Source organism: Melanostigma gelatinosum (assembly GCF_949748355.1).
Source record: "Melanostigma gelatinosum genome assembly, chromosome: 12".
Lineage (NCBI taxonomy): Eukaryota > Metazoa > Chordata > Actinopteri > Perciformes > Zoarcidae > Melanostigma > Melanostigma gelatinosum.
Window position 1 is genome coordinate 10,730,847 of NC_136645.1, and position 17,606 is coordinate 10,748,452.

The following is a 17,606-nucleotide window of genomic DNA, read 5'->3' on the forward strand; positions in this document are numbered from 1 at the left end:
GAATTAACCACAGACAGGAACCAGAACACATGCATGACTACATCAAGATTCGAAATTTAGCCTCAGTAGCTGATCAAACCGATCTCCGACCACGTAGAGAGGCTTCTCTGACGACACTCACCTATGAAAATGTAACTCTCACTCTTACGTTCAAAGAAGGTACAACATCAACGGTCCAGTTCGACTTCTGAGAAGTAGTTTCCTAACCTTGGGCATCATAACTGACCAGTGTGGGCCCGCCACAAATAAGTATGGGAAGCTGTTATCATATTATGACTGTGATGTGTAGAAAGGGGGGGGTAGGTGTAATCCTTTAAGACTTACCTTAACAGACCCAAAATTGACTGACTGAGGACTTTACGTAGTACAGGGTAAGGCAACTACTGATAGTCCTGCCCCACAAGGGCTCATTAGGATTATTGTTAAGCCTGTCAAAAAGACCAGGTTCGACATACGACTGACGCAGAGAATGAGGTACGGGGGTGGAAACTGGAATGGCAGATGGGAATTTATGGTGGGTACAATATACGGCTTCAAGTCAGAGAAGTACAGATTGTATTGTGTGTTCAGGACCTAGACCCCTAGCAACACCAGTTCCTTCAAGATTCAGACCCCTAAGTCCTGAATTTAGTTGTATTTTAACTCTGTTTACTGATGACACTTTGTCACAATGCTAGCGACTATCTATATAACAGTGTGTTAAGACAGACAGCACCTAGAGCTGATTTATGGTGGTGGTGTGGAGGAAGAACCATATATCCAATCCTGCCTAAAGATTGGACAGGTAGATGTGCGTTGGTGCAACTTATATTGTCATTCGATATCTTGCCTGTCAATGATGCAACTTATAGAGAACTCAGCTCTCCACGCCCACATGCTAACAGAAGATCCAAAAGAGATACCGGTAGCTAGAAGGGAGCCTTGATGAGCAAGTGTACATAAGATGTCATAAGGGTGCCAAGGGGGGTGTCTAGCAACTTTCAAGCCAGAAATCAAATAGCAGCCGATTTAGAATCTGTTTTCTCTCAGAGGGTGACTATTAATAAAAATGTCGATTGGATCAACTACATTTACTATAACCAACAGCGTTTTGTAAACTTCACCAGGGACGCCATATCAGGACTGCATGCACAGCTGGCGAAGACTAGTTTATGACCTTGCAGAACAGAATGGCATTAGATATGATTTAGCAGAGAAAGGTGTCGTTTGCCAGATGTTTGGGACTGCGTGCTGTACTTTAATTCCAAATAACACAGCTCCTGATGGATCGGTGACCAGGGCTCTGGAGGGACTGACAGCACTCAGCCAAGAGCTAGCGGAGAACTCTGGTGTCACGAATCCATTCACCGACTGGTTGGAAAGTATGTTTGGCCAGTGGAAACATACATTTTTGTCAATCGTAATTACTCTGTGTGCTGTCGTCGTAGGCCTCCTAGTCGTTTGTGGATGGGGGTTCCCTTGCATCCGTGGACTTCTACAGGGGTTTATTGCTTCAACGATGAGCCAGACACCAGTCCAGGGCAACCAGTTATGTGTCGAGGATGAGGGAGAATTGGAGTTTCTGATGGCCACAGTCTAGATGAGGCCACCAGAGGGACTTCACGAGCGGTTCCTGACCATCCTCTCGGAGATCCTGAAGGACCTGATAAAGGCCCAGATGGACTTCTAAAACATCCGGTGAGATATTGGAAATTTGGGAAATAGACGGATTGTTTTGGATGAGTATTTTGAGATTTTATTTTTTGTTTAATTGGGTTATAAGGGGATTTTAGGGTGTAAAGATTAAGAAATGTAATTTTGTCAAGTGTAAAAGAACAGTCAAGGCTTCTCAGTATGTGTTCTCTAGCCTACAGGCTGTATCCTGATCCTGCCAGCCCCAAGACATGGAAGGCAGTGATTTTCAACGCATTCGATTTTTCCATTTTTTACGCATTCGATTTTTTCCTTTTTTGCATAAGCGAGGGAAGCGTAGGGTGAAACTGACTGAACAGGAATACTTGAAATGATATCTGTATGCATGAATTGTTTGCTACTGTTAGATATATATAGATAGGGAGCCTCTCCCTGGATTGAGTAGGGGGGAGGTCTCCAGGGACATTTGAGTAACTAACTACATTTGAGTAGCTATCTCACAGTGAACTGTGAGTTAGGGGGGAATTGTAAGAAATTTGAGCAAAAAACTGTAGTTAGTAGATATAATAAAAGTGTTTAATAATTCATAATTAAGAATTCATAATTAGTCATAAACATAAGGGTCTTGGGAATGCATCATTAAGATAAACATAAAATGATGTAGGATTAGTAGCTAAAAGACATGAAGCTTCTGCCAAGTGGCTCTCAGACGACGGACGTGTTTTTATACCTGAGGAGCTGAGTTGAGTTTTTTTGCAAATGGGGTTTTATTGATTTAATATTTCGTAGGAGTATGTACTCCAATGTTTAACTGTAATCGTACTTGCATCAGTGGAATTAAATTCCTTATAATTGTAAACCAGTCTTGGTAGATTTCTTATTGCAGCGTGTCGACTGCACAAAGCAGCCGGACGCACGTGCTCCAGCCTTCTCTTTGTGGGGTTGAGTTTCAGCCCAACACTGACACAAACTCAAAAAGGATGAAAAAGATCCTGAGATAAAGCAATCTACACATTCTTTGGAGTCACAAACCAACAACATCCTTATCTCGATCTATAGTTCCTTCCAGTTGATCAGCAGGCCGACACATTCCTGAATGTGTTCACAACTTGTCGATACTTTTTTAGATTGCCGGTGGCTTTTCTTGATCGTACCATCATCTTATCCTAATCATTGTGCTCCCCAGGCCTCTTGTTCATGTGTATGAGCACTTTTACCAGCTCAACTTTAGGTAACCATGAAACGGGCCCCACCTTTGACTTTATCACACAGCTCCAACACAATATATCAGGATTGGTGCTGCAGCAAAGGGGTTGGACCTGATCACACCCGGCCCTCATACATTGTGTTACACAATGCTGTTTGGAAAATACTAAATGCTAAAAATAGTGCGGAATGAAAGAACTCTATAGAGATTAAAACAATAAATAAAATGTCAGTGAATCAAAAGACATCAAGCTAAGTGATGCAGATCAATCAAAGAAAAACAACTCACTTACGAGGGAAAAGACAAGAGCTCAATCATAGAGTTGGAAATATGTCTTTAATAGTAAATACACACGTTTTATGTCATTCTCACACGGAGCCATCTAAAAAATACATATTACAGGGAGGAACTGAGACAGAGCTCCAGTATTTATCCCACTATGACTACGTCCTCCTCAGTGAACTCATAGAAGGGAACCTCCAGCTTTAGAGGAGCAGGTCCCTTTCTTATCCTTCCTGAAGCATCGTAGTGGGAGCCATGGCACGGACAGTAGTAGCCTCCGAAGTCTCCGGCGTTGGCGATGGGCACACAACCCAGATGGGTGCACACACCGAGGACGATGATCCAGCGGGGGTTAATCACTCTATCCATGTCATGCTGGGGAACTACACCGTTTGTCATACCCAGAATGATCTGAAAAAAATGATCGTCATATTTACATAATTTCCGACGGTCCTTGAACATATCATGTATGAAGAACGCTCCCATCAGAAAAAGCAACCAAAAACAAAGCTTAAAGTTATATGTCATCAAAAACAACACTTTTAAAATATCTCCCCAAATAAACCGTTTGTTCTGACATGATACTGTAAAAAACATAAAATGATATGAGTAAGTCTGAGAAAATTACCGATACGGCACTTGATTTATTGTTGACATTGTAAATATTATTTTATGGTCTCTACTTAGTTTTAAGTCTTCTACAATACAGCCTGGTTTTAATTTAGTAAATTATGGTCTCATTTAGAGTATAATAGACCACAAAGCGGAGTATGCTTAGAAGGGGCTTACTGTGGTTGACAGGTCGCTGCCGCAGAGCCTTATACGGCGTATCTACGTCACTCCTATGGTATGGTTATAACCACAATACCAGATCATGTGTATCATGTGTCATATTACTAAATTTGCATCGCTGTTCATCCATAGTTTTTGTCTTAAATTATGTTTTTATCCACATTTTTGGTATTTTCATCTGCTAAATTTTGATAATTCCGATAGCTTCTGAAGGCATCACAAGCAAAGCGCGCATGCGCCGTGCCCTCTCTTTCAACTGTCCCTGTACCTAACGCGGACGTCTCCTTCCGCCGCCGATCCTCCATCGAAGAGCCAGCAGACCTGTACCCAAACATGAGCTTCACAGTGGAAGAGAGGGGGAACCCCAACTCCCTGAGCTACCGCTTATTCTTCAGTGAGTAGAAACCGAGTAGAAATGATGAAGTTGTTGTCATAGTTTGCTACTGTGAGGTCTTTCACAAAACCCCACCGGCTAGCTCTGCGAGCTCCCACGTGTCACTTATTCATTATTGTTGCCGATTTGTTTCATCCTATCAGTGATAGTTTGGACTCATGTTCTGACACAAACATCCACTTGTTCGCATAGTTCTAAATACTCTGTTTGAGCCATTTTAATTGCCGCAAACCAGTTTCGCCGGTTTCACCGGTGTCCCGAGCAAGATGACATAACGTCACCGTAAAGCTGATCGCAGACCATTCTTGCGGGGTGGACTGTGGAGAAGGAAGTTTGCTATTTTCGGGAAATCTGACGAGGTACTCAAACACGTCATCGGGCATTAAAAGCATAAAAGCTTTGAGTTGGTGAGGCAACGCCCTCTCTGATTATAAGGCGTTAATAAACCACATTGCTATAACGTTACATAACACAGAAATGTGAGCTGTTAACTGGTTAATGCTCACTTTAGTGGCACATACACATTATAGTTTAGCCTCTTTTACCATTTTTTATAATGTCTTGTAGCTCCCCTCATAGTCTTTAGACAAGTCAAGCCTTTAAAATGCAGTACTTTAAACACACACGGCCTGTACTACTTGGGGCGCTACCATAGATTTGTCATTGCACCATGAATTGAGAGAGGCCATGCTATACACACAAAAATACATCAACTGTAATCTGTGTTTTTTTCCCCCATCACGTAACTCCTTCAGCTAGAAGTGAAAGTAAGCAGTAATGAAAACCTATCTGTACTCTGTTGGCAAATCCACTCCACCCGATGATATGACTCAATGTGTTCTGGTGTAGGACATTTGTTGTTGATAAGAGACAGATAAGAGCAGCTCGTCCGCTGTCTGTGTTCATACTTTGCTTCATCTGTTTCACAGAGAATGCTGAGGGAGCGTATGTTTCGCCCTTCCATGACATACCAATATACGCTGATGAGAAGCAGGTACGGTAGCATCTGTCCCCTTGACGAATACATACATGTATTTTGTGTACCCTTTAGATAAACTCACTGCGTAACATGTAACCTGTAGTGCTGTTATGAATATGTAGCTTAAATAAGGAGAAAGGTCAGAGTCCATTTCCTGAGGCAACGGCCTTTACTCTTTATTTCCTCAGTGCTGCGTCAATACCTCTTGTGATTGCTGTAGATTCGGCATTATCTTATCGTTATGAAACAATTATCCTATTAACGTTTTGACCAAAGCCAGAATGTGGCACATTATAGCAGCAGTTGTTGTGTCCGATACTATTTCAGAGCAGTTAAAGATTAGTACCGTATTCTTGTCTCTTACAGAACATCTTCCACGTGGTTGTCGAAGTACCAAGGTGGACAAACGCAAAGATGGAGGTATGAGTGTCGGTTAATCACAATGTCTTAAACATTTGATCCAACAGGGTTTAACATGTTTTCATGAACTAAAAGGTTATTCCGTCATCTGAAAGTTCAAACATTGGGATTAACCATTCGTACATTTATTTCTAGTCATGCTGTGTATTGCATTGCAACTAGATTCAAATGTGTAGTTCTTCGGTTGGAGTAAGACATCACAAATGCACTTTAACATAAATTAAATAATACCTTTTTTTTTGTCTTTTTAGCACTAATCAGTTCTTTAAAAGTAACAGCAACGCAATTTTATTTTCAGATCGCTACAAAAGACCCTTTGAACCCAGTAAAGCAAGATGTGAAGAAGGGCAAGTTGCGATATGTTGCCAATGTTTTCCCACATAAGGGCTACATATGGAACTACGGAGCCATTCCTCAGGTTAGTGTTTTTGTTTTTCCAATTCCAACGTGTCCTCCCGAAAAACTGTGACGGCATTAGATGAATCTTGCAGCGTTTAAAATGTACAAAAGCAAATGTTATGTAATTGTACTTAACTTCAGCTGGCATGCTTTGTTGTGTGGCGCTTCAGACATGGGAAGATCCCGCCCACAAAGATGGAGACACCGGCTGCTGCGGTGACAACGACCCCATTGACGTCTGTGAGATCGGCAGTAAGGTACGACACTAGCCGATGTTTGTCCCCTTTCATTAGGGCGCCAAGGCACCGCGATTATCGATTTCATTGTTTGTTGTGTACATTTATTAAAAGGCTAACACTGCTGAGGTCAACAGAAAATGAACTGCAAACTCGAACGTCCTCTCTAGGTGTGTTCCCGCGGGGAGGTGATCAAAGTGAAGGTGCTCGGGGTCCTGGCCATGATCGATGAGGGCGAGACTGATTGGAAAGTGATTGCAATCAATGTGGAGGACCCTGAGGCCGGCGACCTGAACAGTAAGAACCCTCTTCTCTTTTTTTTTTTCTTCGTAGCAGTCCTCCATCAGTCGTACTGAACTCATTATGTTGTCCTCGTTCAGACATCAGTGATGTCCAACGCCTGAAACCTGGATACCTGGAGTCCACGGTGGACTGGTTCAGGAGGTACAAAGTGCCAGACGGGAAGCCGGAGAACCGGTTTGCGTTCAACGACGAGTTCAAAGACAAGGTCTCCACCCGAACACGCCCTGATTCCGCTTTATCTTTCTACTGACAAATGGTTTTGGATTAATCTTAAACGTACTTTCCGTGAACTGCAGTTAAACGTGTGCAAACTTCACTTGAACTGGAATTAAATTAAATTATAAACAGATTGTTCTAAGCACGTAACTCTTTTTTCTGTTTCAGGACTTTGCCATTGAAGTAATCAAGAGCACCCACAACTTCTGGAAAGCCCTCATTTCCCAAAAGAGCAGTGCTGGTGAACTGATCTGGTAAACACTGTTCTTACTACTTTGACCACGGCTGAAATTACAGCTGCTTTTTAGGACAAATGTTAACTGAAGGGGATTCAATTATAGCTTCTAAACTACGAATGACTGTGTCTTATCATGCAATACAGCAAAAACACGTGTGTGTCGGCCAGTGACAGCCCGTACTGCTGTTCAGTGGAGGAGGCTAAAGCTGTTGTTGGTGGAGTAAGTACGATTTTGTTCTTCCCTTTTTTTTTCTTCAACACGACGACAGATGTCAATACCTTATTCCTCCATCATAACTGATGTGTCACTCTATTTTTAGACGAGTCCTTGTGGAAAAGAAGAACCCATCCCCTCATCAGGTAGCTTTTCAAAGAAAATATTCCTGTAAATAATATATTATTTCTGCTGAACATGATTAATCTGATGTGAGATTGGCGTTTTGATTTGCAGTAGAGAAATGGTTCTACTATGAGAGGAAGTAAACCAGCAGCGGTTTGGATTGGAGCAGAGTGAAAGGCTCATCTCGTACTGGAAGATGGTCTTACCGATGGGAACCAATGGGATGTCTGGGTCTGGGCTGGTTGTTTCCCTGTAGATGGTTAGATACTGGAGAAAAAGAAAAAGTTAAAAAAGTACTCATGTCTTGACCAATTCATTTTTCTTATTTAACATGTCTTTGGAGCTGTACTACTCTTGTAGATAGTTGTGCCATCATGTATGAGATTCTGAACTGCTTAAATAAAGCTTCTCTGATTAAATTATCATCAAAGTGGGATTTCTTTGTCTGCAACAGAATCTATTCTGAATCAGGAGACGAGCACTAGTTTCTCTGTTGCTGCCATGACCGCAAGGTTAATGAGCAGAGCTGTTGGTGAGAGAACTTTAAGGAAATCAAGTTGATATTTGCTTTGTCTTTAAAAAACTGCGTTGGACTGAACTTCTCTTTGTTATAAGGCTGCCACCTAGTGTCCAGTACCCTACATTACTTTTCTTTTTTGATGCATTTATTTACTGCTATACTTAATGTTTTTTACATTCATCTTTGTGATGTTTGTCATAATAGGCAATACCTTCGTCTTAATTTGTTTGTGATAAACCTATACTATCAGGCGTATGCTCTTCCTTTTTATTTTCTTTAACAGTTTATATGGACCAATAAAGAAAAACAAATATCATTTCCAGATTTGTATTAGTAGTCCAGACGGGGAATTTTGTTACTAAACATTTACAATGAAGTATATTTTTGGGCCCTCACATTCTAAATACATGGTCGTATTTAACATAACTTTACATTGTGCTTGAGCACTTCATTTGAACCTGTGTCTAGAACATTGCACGTGTTAATGTATAAAATTACGTTTAAAACATTCTGAAGATAATTAGCAGTAGAAATAGAGTGCGCGTTTATGTTACATTTTTAAGAAAACCATTACTGGCATGAGCCCCGCCTCCCGCGCGCTCTACATGCCATCCTAGTGACGTATTTCCGGATAACTGTCAAACCCGTATGCTCCATGACGGTCGACGGGACAGGTTGGACCAAAAACCAATTGACGGGCAGTACATAAATACGACAGACAAAGGTATCGTTAATACCCCCAATGTATATGTCAGGCTGACGTTGTTTGAGTCTCCGCGGTTTAAGTGTCTTTTTCTGCTTGTTGAAGCACTTTCCTGACATTATGAAGGTTTAGTTCAGCGAGTCATTGCACATCTCTTTGCGCGTATGTTGTTTACTAAATGTATCATTGTTTGCTGTATGACAGCTGATGTCGCTACTACGAGCTTCACGTGATAAGCCCAACTGTGCCAGTAAAATCGCTGAAACTAACATTTCCGAGGAGTCCAGTCATGACTTGTGTGGCCTGTTTTGTTGTAATACATGTATATTTATTTTCGAATACTAGTTTGAGATTTGCACGAGAACCTGGTGCGATTTCATGAATACCGACATTATAGAGGGTTACCTGAAGTGCACGCTGCCTGTTGTGTTGCAGTGTTTATTCCGTAGACGTTGGATTTAAATCATACTTTATAAATGGAAGTTTGGTGTTTACAAAAGGACCCAATACTGAAACACTGCATGATAAGTAATCAACAGTTGGGTATTTTGCCGAAGCCTTAGTCACTGAAGGCCTCACTATTCATTGCAACAAGCACATGAAGTCTCATATAGAGTGGCAGGTGTGTGTGTGTGTGTGTGTGTGTGTGTGTGTGTGTGTGTGTGTGTGTGTGTGTGTGTGTGTGTGTGTGTGTGTGTGTGTGTGTGTGTGTGTGTGTGTGTGTGTGTGTGTGTGTGTGTGTGTGTGTGTGTGTGTGTGCGTGCGTGCGTGCGTGCGTGCGTGTGAGTGAGTGAGAGGGGGAAGCAGGGGGCTACTGCCGAGATCAAGTGTCCTTGCCACAACCCCTCATAAAAATAGTCAAAGGAAGATCAGCGTAACTTAGTGACACCGCTCTGAGAAACAAACTATCTAAAAATCAGTTGAAGCCTGTTTGCGGTTTACTTTGCCCTCCTTTCCTTTCGTGCTTTAAAGCTTGTGTGATTACGCAGAGTTTATACATACCAGCAGAGTAATCCAGGGTCGGGAATAATGATTAACAATGAGCTTCAGTGCTAGATTCTGTCATTTTGCAACACTGCATTAAATGCTCTACTTATTTTCTAGCTCATTCTGTCTTGATGTGCTTGTTTTCATCTTCTCTTGTGTGCTTAAGGGGAGAGGAGGCTCCGTTGAGGTCCGACAGCCATTTGAACTAATCACTGTCCTGGGCTGTGTTCTTCATTAATGTGCTATCGTGAATAATTTCAGTATGATCTGTATTACAGGCAGTCCAGAGAAATGTCTTTTATTTTTAACTGGATCTACAAGAGCTTCAGCAGTGTCTTGCAACTATTAGGTAAAGTACTGCACATATACCAATACTATATTCTAGCACCAGAACTTTGTCGTCATGTAAAATAAATTGACAGACCCAAACTAAAATGGCTGTAGCTCATGAACCACACTGAATGTACGCATGGATGAGGTCTGTCCAGAGAGCAAACTTCCCAACGTTGTCAGAAACATTATATGTTTGTCATTTTTAAATAACTGTCTGTCCCTTTGTCAGTCGAGGTCAATGTGTGCAAACATAGATGTAGTAGAATTCCCATGTAGGGCCTCCCTGTCCTCCTCCTCCAGCTTACAGTGATCTTATTTTAAATGAATATGGTTTGTTTTCTTTGTATCCTCAGGGTTGTACAAGAAGAGTGGCAAGCTAGTGTTCCTCGGACTAGACAATGCTGGAAAAACTACACTCCTGCACATGCTCAGAGACGACCGGCTGGGACAACACGTGCCAACGCTGCATCCAAGTACATTCAGCGATTTGACATGCCGCCAGTTCTGCTGTCAGTTTTGTTCCATCGCTTGTCTAAAGCCAGTGCTTCCCCTCTGTCCTCAGCATCCGAGGAGCTGACCATAGCTGGGATGACTTTTACAACGTTTGACCTGGGAGGTCATATACAAGGTAGGAATAAGAAAGATGCAGTTTGACGCCCTGGCAGCTGTGTGCACGTACATGCTGACATTGTGTCGCTCTCACAGCACGAAGGATCTGGAAGAACTACCTCCCGGCCATAAACGGTGTAGTCTACATGGTGGATTCTGCAGATCATGAGCGACTAGCAGAGGCTAAAGTTGAACTGGATGTAAGTTAATTATATTGGTTTCACCTGTATAATGACGCTCAACGCAGTTCTCTTTGGTGTATATTTGAACCCTTTCTGTCCGCAGGCCCTGTTGACGGATGAAACCATCTCAAATGTCCCGTTTCTCATCCTGGGGAATAAGATAGACCGCCCCGAGGCCATCAGTGAGGATGGGCTCAGAGGAATCTTTGGCCTTCATGGCCAGACAACTGGAAAGGTAATCCACACATGAGGGATGATGTGGGAAAGCAGAAACACTAAAACAGCATGTTTCCTATAGTTACTCCTTTCTCTGATATGACTTCATTAAATAGCACGTTTGTGTCCATGCTGCTTGGTCGTTCAGGGACATTTTCACCGAATAATAACAGTGTTCTTCTGAAATCTCGCATTGCCAGATCATACCTCCCTTTCAGCACAGAAGAAAAGTGTTAATTTTCGGGTTATCAGGTTTAGGATATCGTACATGTTCTACGTCGATGGTAAAATAGGTTGAAATGTGTCCTTTTGTTTCTTTTCAGGGTAAAGTGTCACTGAAGGAGCTGAATTTGAGGCCAATGGAGGTTTACATGTGTAGTGTGCTGAAGAGACAAGGATATGGAGACGGTTTCCGCTGGCTATCCCAGTATATTGACTGATTCATGCTCTTTTAACAAACTCCATTCACCATGCTACCTGCACACAGAAAGACATGTTCCACTAAAAAAAAAACACCTGCCATGGAGATATTTTGTTACCTACACCATATTTAGGACTTGAACTGTCCCAGTAGGAATGTGTTACGAGTGTTTTGTGTTAATATACTTTGTATTCTTCAAAGAAATCAATCATACCACGGCGAGTCCAGAAGTAATGAATCATCCGTCTGTATTGTTCAGATTGAGTGTGGAGAACAATCTTCATGGTGTGGGTTCTACCTTTACTCAAAGCCTGTAGAGAATTCTGTCTGCCATATAGAACATGTCGTCGCTGTGAACCAGTTTGTGACCCGGGTTTATTTTTAGCTGCTGGTGTAGACTTACAGTGAAGGTCAATTTGGTTAACATTTTGAGTTTAAGGTTACTTTTGATTGAGAGTGAATATTATAATTATATCTTTTATGTTTACCCTACTTATTTCAAACTCATGGGAATCTTGAAGAACCATAAGATTTTTCATCCAAGAAAACAGGTTTTCTGGAAAGTGCTGCAGAGATTTGGTGCCATATTTGTTATTAAGAAAAGTGTTAAGACAGGAGCCTGCTACCTCCAAGGATACGGACAGTTCTACTGATTTCATGTTTTTTTCTAATTGTTTAAGGGTTTACAACTGCAGGCCAATTATATGAATGTGACCACAAGTGCATTAACTGACATTTTGCTGTGATGAGCTTTATTTGACAGCACAGAACGGTGTCTAATAATTGCAGCATATGTAAACTGCATAAGCACAGCCAGGTGATGTGGTGGATGCCAAACTACCGGTTTTCGTGATAGTTTATTGCTGTGAAACAACTCGAGTACTTTGTGACTAGTGGCTGCTCAAAACATGCAGTGATATTATGAGAGTACTTGGGTAGTGCATACAAATAGGGAATGCAAAAGATATGCATGAAATTACCTCTCAGTGCAATATTATACATTATTTTATATATAAGCTCTTATTTATATTTTGCAATAAAAAGGTGGCCTGCCTTACATTACATCAAGTCTTGAGCTCTGACGTAATGTGTCCGTTACAAAAGGCAGGTCACATTGTTATTTAACGTGTGAAGTTTGAGCCTAATAAATATTTTTGACAATCCTATAAATCTTTCTTGTCTTGCAAATTTGTATCTATTTTGTCAGATGTATTACTACACCATAATATCATTATTATTATTGTGGTCAAACTAGTTTTAAGATACTGTTATTACAAATGTAAAAAATACTTAAAATCTACTGCTAAGAAATAATTAAACATCGAACCCAGCTAAACTCAAATGCCTATAAAAGGAAACTTATATTGTACAGTGTTTGCAGTATAATTTAACATGTACAGCTGATCCAAAAGTAATCCGTAATTTTGGTAAATATAGTGGTCTGTTCAATTTAAATTTATTCGGTTCTCTGCTTTCTTAAAAAATAAAAAATAACTATTAACAGGCTGCAATTATTTCATTTTTTGCCATTAAAACGCTGAGTTTTAGATATTACGGTTAATTAAAAGGTAATTTAGGATACTTTGAAACATTAATTTTTTCAAATGATGCCCAAAACATTCAAATAACTAAAAGGTAGGTTACAATGTAGCACAATAAACTTGGTTCCCGCCTCCTTATTTCCCATTGGCTCAGCGCTTTATCATTAACATTCGGACCAATCACATTACTCTGTTTCTTTTCTCGTGGACCAATGAGACTCAAACAGGAAGCTAGACGACATAATCCAGGCTATGAAAACACTACTGTGGATACTATTAGCGATAGAAGACGAGTTGAAGTTTACAGTATGGAGTCTTGTGTAACCACTGGACTCTGTGCAGCCTTTCAACGAGTCTCCTAGTCGCTTATGCAGTAGCGTGGTTAAAGTTCACATGCAGCATGGAGGTACAGGAGGTGGAGAAGTGTTGCTGTGTCGTCCAGGTGTTTGAGGCTTTTTCAGCAAAGAAACCGGTGAGCTGCAGCGGAGTTATCGTCCACCGGCAGTCTGGTACAGTGCTATGCACGGGCGTCCCGTTTTCCCGTTTTACCACCGACAAAGACTCCCTCTCCTCGGACCACGGGTTCCTGTCGCCGCGCAGTTTCAGTGACAAACTTAAAATCAGCGTCAGCTTGTCCTCACCCTCCCGGAGCAAAACAACACCTTACCGGGAGGTCGCGGCCGAGCTGCTGATGCTGGTGAACTGTCTGGAGTTCAAGCGGGCTTTCCAGGCAGTTTTCCAAGATGCGGACAAGTGGCGTTTCCACGTGGACGAGGAGCTGATCGCAGACGCGCAGTCCCTCAGCTGGTTCGCGGTGCTCAAGCTAAGCGTGGCGGAAGACAGCGGCCCGAATGCGGGGACCATACCCTGGCAGAGCGGCTCGTCTCTCCGCAAAGGCTGCCCGGTTGTTGCGTGCGGCTCACCTTTCGGCTCCCTCTGCTTGGACCTCTTCGGCAGCAGCCTCAGCAGGGGCATCGTCAGCAACCTGTCCGGGGAGGACAACGCCGTCATCCTCACAGACGCCCGCTGCTTGCCCGGTACAGAGGGCGGAGGGTTGTTCGCGGTGAAACGCCCGGACGACGTGCGTCTCCTCGGACTGATCGTGTCTCCGTTTGGGTGGAAGGAGAACGAGTGGATAGGCCTCACGCTGGTCTGCTCGGTCCACTCGATCTTCAGGAGCATCATCCGCTGCACGAGAGGTCAAGATCCACTCCGAGGTGTTTGGCCCCACCTGGGTGAGGGGGGCCTCCTGGTGTCCGCCGCGGCCCACGAGACCAGAGCTGTGAAATGCCCCACTGTGTGCTTCGTGGACAGCGGACTGTTCTGGGGCTCAGGGGTGGTCGTCGCCCCTCGGCTGGTTGTGACCTGCCGCCACGTCGTCAACGGGAAGTCGACAGTCAACCTGAAGTTCCATCACAGGGACAGGTGACAGCACATGTTAACCCCTTTTTAAATGTGGGCTGTCAGGTAGCCCAAAAAAACAACTAAAACCTGTTCTTCTCAAATCGAAACACTTTGACCATAGCAGGAAAGACACAGGTGGAACTAATGACCCTAACGATGGCTCAGTCGCATCAGAAAGTTTATTTTAACTTTATCAACATAAGAACGTGAAATTCCTTTTCGCCGTTCAACAAGCTGTAATATTTCTGATTTGGTACAAACAATGCAGAATGTAATGTTTGCTGTTTGTTTGGGCCACTTCTGTTTCACAGAGTCCGTGATGTCGTGGGTGATGTGCTGTTTGCCACCAAAGCCTCCTCATCCTATGATTTGGCTTTGGTGCAGCTGAGGGACTCCGTCACAGAGGCTGTGGTCCCTTGCATGGCTCAGAGTTACAGTCCAGGTTTGACTTCAGTCAAAATAGTTACTTTTTTGTAACATCTGGATTTACAGTCGGTGCCAGAAGTGATCGATCTCTTTAGCCCAAATAAACTGTTATAAGACTGATGTTCAGCTTGATTTGCCTGCCTGCAGGGGAATCTGTAGTTGTGGTGGGATATGGGGGCTTGGGCCGGAGATGTGGTCCGTCCCTGACCTCTGGTGTCCTCTCCAAAACCATCACCTGGAAGGACCAGCCTGTGATGCTTCAGACCACTTGTGCAGTACAAGCCGGGACCAGCGGGGGTGCTGTGGTGCGGACACGCTCAGGAGAGCTGCTGGGTAAGAAACCCTGCAACTACAAAATCCTGTACTCCTTTTGATCAGTGGGGGGCACATGATGACCATAGAACACTATACTGTAACAATGCACCCCTGTGTAGAGAGAAGCTATACACACCAGATCGCTCTTTCTGCACTGCTGCATATGCATTTTTAAGACTATAAGGATTATTTTCTGTTTTGCAGGTATCGTGTCCAGCAACACAAGGGACTTCGCTGCCAAAGTGACCTACCCGCACCTCAACTTTAGCATCCCAGTGAGCGTCTTCCAGACACTGTTGCAGCGTTTTCACCAGACAAAGGATGTTAATTTGTTCAGGGTGTTGGATAGCACAGAAAAAGAAGTCGGCACAGTGTGGCGGCTACAGAGTGCACAAAGCAAACTATAACCGAGGACCCCCGCAGCTTGAGATATGCTAGAGAAGAGGATTGGATGGTGAAATCAAGATGGATTATATGGCTACTCGTATTAAATAATCAAGTTGATATTATGTGTAATATTTTAAACCGTTGTTGTTTCATTCCTCACTGTTACAAAGTCAGTTTGAAGGAGTAAATGCAATTAAAATCATAAATGTATTATGTTCATACTCTCACCCAGAATTATGCAGTAAACTGTGAAATATTGATGTTAAATTGACTTTAATACCTGCTGAGATATAGTTTTATTATACTGTAATGTAATTCTTTCATTAAAGTTGTTTATTCTTGTGATATTTCGGTGTACTGGGTACCAGAGAAATTTCGAGCGAGGGCTGAATAAAGCAGGATTTAATACCCATATTATTCCCTATGTAAATTCACAAAGCACCAGGTAAAACAACGGGAGAAAAAGTTCATCAGGTTTCACCGAAACCATTTACGCCTTCGTCATTTAACAGCTGCAATATGAAGAAAAGACATTACACCTTGAATGTGTTTTAATTTAAATCTGGTTCTGCTTGTTTTTCACCAAACGGGAGGAATAATCCGCATTACTTGCTGATGGGTTGCTGAAAATGATTGGTCCCTTTGGGTAGCCGCAGACGTGCTGTCAGTATCAGGTATTCAGACATCTGTTGGCAGGCATGCCCACTTACAGCTAACACATTTACGGCTTCACCCACTGGGACATTACTGGATTTCCATTATCACCGAAATGCGAAACTGAGAAATTACATTTCAGAGGATTGGTTACTGTCAGTTTTTACAATGCGAAGACAAGCTCTCTTGGCCCGAGCTTCCAGGAATATGCATACACTGAATCTAACTGTAAGGTTTCTATTTCACAGTGGAGAGGCTTCAGCAAAGTCCCGAGGGGGCCGAGGACAGTTTTTCTAAAGGCACTGTGCTGTTCGAAGTGCTGATATGCAGACTATTTCATTTCTGCTGGTTTCCCGTAGATATAAGCTCCACTCCACTGCAGAGGGAGGTAAGGCAAGAGCAGAAGTGAGCTGACAATAAAATGTGCTCACACATCGATTTATGTCTTTGAAGTGGTAGTTGCTAAGATGGGCTTTGTTATTAATATTTATCTTTCAAGAATGTAATTTAACTTGTTTGAAAATGGTTAAGTTGATCACCTAACTGGCAGATTGTACTTGTAATAATAGCGATATTTTAAGAGTCAGTGTTTTAAGACTTGTTTAAATGAGGAAACCACGGATAAAAAAATAAATAAAATACACATTTGGTCTGCTACAAATGGTCAATGCCTGCTAAAAACGTATATATATATATATATATATATATATATATATATATATATATATATATATATATATATATATATATATATATATATATATATATATACACACACACACACACACACCCACACACATAAACACACACACTTATTGACGTTATTAGTTCCAGCTGTGGTTTTCTTGCTATAAGTAGTCAAAGGGTTTGCTGTGAGAAGGGTCCAGTAAACATGCTGCACAACACCATTCATTGCTGGTGCTAAAATTTGACATGGAATGAAGAAAGAACAAATGCACAGACTTACATGTACGGTGGCCGGCTGGGCCACATAAACAAGTTTATTGTATTTCAATTTTTTTTATTAAACACAATAATTGATCCACATTATGATACGATGTACACTTGTCAACGAAGCAGTATATTCTGCTCGTCTTTCAAGGCGTTGATAACAGGACTAATAGGTGACAATCTGTCTTCTGATACACACATTATATACAAGCGAAAGAGTGACGCGTGAGAAACTTTTTTTCCATTAAGTCATGAATGACTACTGTGCACATATGAGCCGAAGCAAATGACATGAAAACGGTAAAGTCAAAGGGTGCTTTTCAATATTCTAACGTGGCTTCCTCTCTTTATCGCCTGTTTCCTGCCTCAACTCAAAACTGGTTCTCTAAATGTTGTTAATCTGCAGAAAGAAAAGATGAAAGAGGCCAATTTGGACTATTGAAATGCACTCAGTCTTTCTACATTTTTCAATGCAAGCACATGACAAGCACCTGCAACTGCTTAGAGTCTCCACTATGC

At 42.1% G+C, this 17,606-nt stretch overlaps 3 protein-coding genes across 3 annotated transcripts; all 3 read left to right on the top strand.

Annotated features, from left to right (window-relative positions):
- The first annotated feature begins 4,175 nt into the window (after positions 1 to 4,175).
- ppa1b (inorganic pyrophosphatase 1b) lies at positions 4,176 to 7,857 on the top strand. The gene is made up of 11 exons (XM_079279593.1): positions 4,176 to 4,307; positions 5,237 to 5,301; positions 5,653 to 5,706; positions 6,005 to 6,124; positions 6,276 to 6,362; positions 6,512 to 6,638; positions 6,722 to 6,849; positions 7,029 to 7,114; positions 7,243 to 7,318; positions 7,419 to 7,458; positions 7,550 to 7,857. The coding sequence occupies exons 1-11, from the start codon at positions 4,247 to 4,249 to the stop codon at positions 7,579 to 7,581; spliced, it is 876 nt and encodes a 291-aa protein (XP_079135719.1). The 5' UTR covers positions 4,176 to 4,246; the 3' UTR covers positions 7,582 to 7,857.
- Positions 7,858 to 8,600: 743 nt separating this feature from the next.
- On the top strand, positions 8,601 to 12,573 carry sar1ab (secretion associated, Ras related GTPase 1Ab). Its single transcript, XM_079280009.1, has 7 exons — positions 8,601 to 8,682; positions 9,927 to 9,997; positions 10,335 to 10,454; positions 10,544 to 10,609; positions 10,687 to 10,790; positions 10,876 to 11,007; positions 11,312 to 12,573. Exons 2-7 carry the CDS (start codon positions 9,940 to 9,942, stop codon positions 11,426 to 11,428), a joined length of 597 nt encoding a protein of 198 aa, XP_079136135.1. The 5' UTR covers positions 8,601 to 8,682; positions 9,927 to 9,939; the 3' UTR covers positions 11,429 to 12,573.
- Positions 12,574 to 13,215: 642 nt separating this feature from the next.
- On the top strand, positions 13,216 to 15,815 carry tysnd1 (trypsin like peroxisomal matrix peptidase 1). Its single transcript, XM_079279938.1, has 4 exons — positions 13,216 to 14,375; positions 14,666 to 14,796; positions 14,928 to 15,113; positions 15,300 to 15,815. Exons 1-4 carry the CDS (start codon positions 13,351 to 13,353, stop codon positions 15,500 to 15,502), a joined length of 1,545 nt encoding a protein of 514 aa, XP_079136064.1. The 5' UTR covers positions 13,216 to 13,350; the 3' UTR covers positions 15,503 to 15,815.
- Positions 15,816 to 17,606: the final 1,791 nt, after the last annotated feature.

Excerpts from the sequence above, each read along its gene's own strand:
- ppa1b (XM_079279593.1), top strand. The coding sequence starts at position 4,247 with ATGAGCTTCACAGTGGAAGAGAGGGGGAACCCCAACTCCCTGAGCTAC. Across the intron at positions 6,639-6,721 it reads TGAGGCCGGCGACCTGAACA|ACATCAGTGATGTCCAACGC; the intron begins GTAAGAACCCTC and ends GTCCTCGTTCAG. Across the intron at positions 7,115-7,242 it reads AGTGCTGGTGAACTGATCTG|CAAAAACACGTGTGTGTCGG; the intron begins GTAAACACTGTT and ends CATGCAATACAG.
- tysnd1 (XM_079279938.1), top strand. The coding sequence starts at position 13,351 with ATGGAGGTACAGGAGGTGGAGAAGTGTTGCTGTGTCGTCCAGGTGTTT. Across the intron at positions 14,376-14,665 it reads AAGTTCCATCACAGGGACAG|AGTCCGTGATGTCGTGGGTG; the intron begins GTGACAGCACAT and ends TCTGTTTCACAG. Across the intron at positions 15,114-15,299 it reads ACGCTCAGGAGAGCTGCTGG|GTATCGTGTCCAGCAACACA; the intron begins GTAAGAAACCCT and ends TCTGTTTTGCAG.
- sar1ab (XM_079280009.1), top strand. The coding sequence starts at position 9,940 with ATGTCTTTTATTTTTAACTGGATCTACAAGAGCTTCAGCAGTGTCTTG. Across the intron at positions 10,455-10,543 it reads CGTGCCAACGCTGCATCCAA|CATCCGAGGAGCTGACCATA; the intron begins GTACATTCAGCG and ends CTCTGTCCTCAG. Across the intron at positions 10,791-10,875 it reads AGGCTAAAGTTGAACTGGAT|GCCCTGTTGACGGATGAAAC; the intron begins GTAAGTTAATTA and ends TTCTGTCCGCAG.